Source organism: Trypanosoma equiperdum (genome assembly GCF_001457755.1).
Source record: "Trypanosoma equiperdum strain OVI genome assembly, contig: ctg_1153, whole genome shotgun sequence".
Taxonomy (NCBI): Eukaryota; Euglenozoa; class Kinetoplastea; order Trypanosomatida; family Trypanosomatidae; genus Trypanosoma; species Trypanosoma equiperdum.
Window position 1 is genome coordinate 47,116 of NW_027123120.1, and position 4,436 is coordinate 51,551.

The following is a 4,436-nucleotide window of genomic DNA, read 5'->3' on the forward strand; positions in this document are numbered from 1 at the left end:
CTCCACACACACACATACTTCTTCAAAAGAAGATGGGGGAAAAACAAAGAAACAGAAATCGAAAGTAAAAAGAAAAAAAGAGAATGAGAGAGTAGGGAAAGGAAAAGGAAAAAAAAAATAGTAACAATAGTAACAGTAATAACAGTAGTAACGACAACGGTGACAACTGTTATTATCATTATTATCATTATACTTCCATGTTCATTTTATTTGGTATCAGTGTACGGTGCAGCCATGGGGGACGCGTCTTTACTAGTGAGGAATCGGTTCTTGGTGTCGTGGTGGATATAAATTGTGGATATCACCTGGGGGATTGTCATCAATGTGATCGCGCCACTTTTGCCACATCATTTCGATTGTGTCCTCAACAATAGTGCCAGTAAGTTGGTCCTTTGCGACAATTGTTTCCTTATCATTCAACATGTAGGCGTTAATTAGGTACAGTGCTTGAAGTGTGAAGGACATAACCAAATGAAGGTGGTCGGCAAGATCAGGAATGTCGCGGAATTTCCCTTGCAAGTACTCTATTCGCTCCTCCCGCGAGGTGAGGTTAGCTTGGTAGTCCGATGGGAAAACGAGTACGTAGTGAAGAAGTAACCCACCGATGGTGGATGGAACATCCCCAAACGGTAATATGGAGGCGAATTCAGCAAAATCTTGCAAACTGCAGCTGCTGTTTCCAGAAAGGAACACAGTGGAGGTGATAACCTCTACAAGCTCGCGAAGGCAGCGGCACATAGCACGAACCATTACAGTGAAGGCACATAAGTGTCGACTGTAGACAGGAGCCCATACAAAGGGCAAGTTCTCACTCGCACGGCGATACGGCAGCTTGACGAGACAAGCAATACGTGAGGCCAGTAACACACGCGAGTCACTATTGGTATCCTGGTCATCCATACTAATTTCTACCTGCTGATTGGCAGGATTGATGTAGCGACAGGGATTGCTATTGATAATTCGAACGCGGACCAACTCCGTCAGGAGAACAAAAGATGCCTGAACGTCAAGTGGGTTTGCCTTGATGGTTGCCCTCAGGTATATGGGAAAGTACACAGATGGGTAGTCCTTTAATCCCTCATCCGCCATGAAATTGATGTCGCTTGCTTCACTTCTCTTCATGCTGCTGAGATCCTTTTCGTGGTAGGCGGCCGGGACGGAACCACCCCGGTCGTGGCCATCCATCCCGCAGCACTCCATTTCCATCCCATCCACCGCGTCGTTAGGAGCAGTGGAGTGCGAAAAGTAACCGAGGAAATCAAATGACTTAAGAAGAATAGCTAAAAAGGTCTCCCTCTTGCTGTTGTAGCGGATGGGCACCCGACCTGCAGGACGGTTGCTCTCTTCCACCGCTGGTCTCGATGCATCAGCTGTGACACTAAGCACTGAGGCAATGCTATAATCCGCTAAACAGTCTTCGTCCAATTTCTTCAGCTGATCACTATCTGAGATTTCCCACTCGTCTAAGTCGATGAGGTCGCGGGGTCGATCCATCGGAGCCAATATCGGTTGAAACCATCGAACCCACGAAAGGCACTCGGTCCGTTTGATTGGGGGCGGGTGCGCAATCCTCTTCAGTATCTGTCCAATGACTTGACTGCGCATCGTCATGAGGAGCCCTAATGTGGTGTGATAGTCCTTAGTGTCTGAAACGGGGCATTCATCACGGAGGTACGACTGTGTTATAGCCGTCATTATACGCACAGACAGCAGTCCAGAGAACTGCATGTAAAATAGTGACAGCGGCACAAGATGACCCAACACCCCGGCGAGATTTGTAGGCATGTCGGCGTTCGTCAAGTCAGGATCGAGTACGCGAACTAAGTATACCAACGGTGTGTCCCGTGATTTCGTGGAGAATACCGCACTGTAACGAAGGTATCCACGCCCTTTGGAATGCTTAATGGAGAGACCGGCCTTCTTGCCCGTTTCCTGTGAGCATGCATGGGCATTGATAAAGTCCTTAATGGAGCGAAATTTCGGTGTGGGCGTGGATAGTTCCTCATAAACCTCCTGCATTGAAAGATTAAGGGTCACGCGCGCGGACGACAGTGCAGCGTGCGTTGCCGTAATGAGGCCAAGGTCCATCAACCTATCCCCCGCAACTCTAGTATTCGTTTCGGTGACGTGATTCGGGAAGAGTGCACGAAGAACCCTATCCCTGTCTAGATAATTTACGCTGCTATTAGACACGTCAATCTGCACAATGACTTTCATTTCGTCATACGGAAGCAACAACATCTCTGGCGGCCCCATTAATAAATCCGCAATTCCCTCCTTGTGGAATGCAACCATCTGTGCCCAGTTGAGGAACGGGGCCGTAACCGCCATTACGCCCAGTTCCTCCTTCAAGTAGCGTGCAACCGCCATTTGCACGTCCTCGCCTAGGGGCTGATCAAACGCTTCTTGAATTTCCACTTCATCCGGTATTTCACCATCCTCCAGCTTACTCCAGACGGCGTCGCGAGCACGCAGCTCCGCCTCAGTCGTTAGAAATGTCTCCACATCACCACTCACGCTAAGACCGTTGAAGACCCAAATGGGTTCCAGTTTCATGTTTCGCATCCACTCCACGTGCTGCTGCACTAACATGAGTAATTCCTCGGGGAGTGTAGAGTGAAGAAACCACAAGGAGTCTCTCTTCCTGAGCTCATCACGAAGACTCGTAAGGCAGAAGTTACCGTCCACAGCCACTTTCAGCGCGGGGTCGTCCTTTCCATATCCCTCTGGAAAGAACTTTGAGATATTGTCCACCGACACAAGGCCCCGATCATGTAGAAAATCGTAAAGCGCCTCCGTGGAGCCGCTCATATTCGCATCGTCCCCCGGAAATGTGTCACCCATGCTTGGGGTCGTAGGGATCATAGCGTGCGGACTGGGCGACACGCCTGGTAGAGGCATAAAGTTGCCCACTTGGGGGGGTAAACCTTGGCCCATCATGGGCGACTGATTCATGCGGTTGGGAGGCATCATCCCAGGATCAGGTGTACCTATGCGCGGTGGACGTGATGCGTTTGATGCAGGCATTTGGGGACCCATCCCCCTTGCCCGCATTTCCAAGTAACCAGCATTGCCACCACCACCACCGCCACCACCAATACCAGCCGGGGGCCTCGACGCGTTCATCGGACCTCCAGGGCCAACACCTGCACCAGGCAAAACGCCACCGTACGGCGGGCCCGCCGGCATCGGTGGTGGCGGTGGTGGTCCCACAGGTGCACCCGCACCGTAACCTACCTGCGCTGGAGGGCTTACGCGCGTATCCGGGTACCCGTCATGACGCATCATTGGTGCACCGTACATTCCGCTGGGTTGCATATGTTCCATGAGAGGTTGTCCTCCACGACCAAATCCCATTGGCGTGTGCGCCCCTTGATGGGGAAGTGCACCGTACCCACCGGGAAGGGGTGCACCGGCAGGAAGCCCGTTGTGCATCGCTGGGTTACGCCCGTAAGGAATATTTGCTCCACCTCCCATATGGGAAGGGGAGGAAGGATACTGGCCACCGTGCACATCTCGGTACATTCCACCCATATCTCCGTAACCACCACCGGTGCCCGGGCTCATTTGATTGTAGCCCTGATTATACATGGGCGTCTGCTGCGGAGGACTATTCCACGGACTGCCAGAGACACCCTGCCCAAAACTATGTGGTGGCATTTGCGGCTGACGGATGTTGTCGTAAGCATTACCGTAAACGCCATTGTGATGGGGGTGATGATGGTGATGTTGGTGCGGATGCTGGTGAGGATGTTGGTGCTGGTGCTGATGTTGATGCTGATGCTGATGATGGTGCTGATGCTGATGATGGTGCGGATACATCATAGAGGGGCCTGGGGGTGACATTTGTGGCCCCTGCTGTCCCAGGTTTCGGCCCTGTCGTTCATTATTGCGATTTGCTCCAGCTTTCCTCATTTGTGCTTCCCCCGTCTGTTCCACCTAACTAACACACGCACGCCCAGACAACAACTACGACTAACAACACCTCCAAAGAAAAAATTGCTATTTTTTTTCTTTAAAAAAAAAAAAGCGACGGCAACAACTACAACTACAAATATATAACAGCTGCTTTCAAGGAAAGGTGCAACGTTAACACACTTTCCCCCTTTACTATTGCTTTATATACAAAAGTTAACAACACAGGAGGAAATGCAGGAGAGAGAAGGGAGATTATTAAGGGAGGTAAGGGAAAAGAAAATGCAGGACCTGTGATACACAGACAAGCTTGATCCAGGCCTCCCCGGGAACTGGGGTGCCCAGACACTGGCGTAGAAAATAAAAGAAGGAAAAAAATAAAGAAATGGAAGTAACGGGAAAGCCCCCACAGAAACGCTAAAGATGATTCCCCTTCAGATTAACCTCAGATACCCACTGGGAAGTTACGAAGTGTGGTAATACAACAGCTTCTCAAGAAATGAGTGAACAAACAAATAAAG

General features: G+C 50.5%; 1 protein-coding gene across 1 annotated transcript; it reads right to left on the reverse strand.

Annotated features, from left to right (window-relative positions):
* Window positions 1-252: 252 nt before the first annotated feature.
* On the reverse strand, window positions 253-3,915 carry TEOVI_000836800 (Temperature dependent protein affecting M2 dsRNA replication, putative; the record flags this gene model as incomplete). Its single annotated transcript, XM_067220469.1, has 1 exon — window positions 253-3,915. One exon carries the CDS (start codon window positions 3,913-3,915, stop codon window positions 253-255), a length of 3,663 nt encoding a protein of 1,220 aa, XP_067076570.1.
* Between the last annotated feature and the right edge of the window lie 521 nt (window positions 3,916-4,436).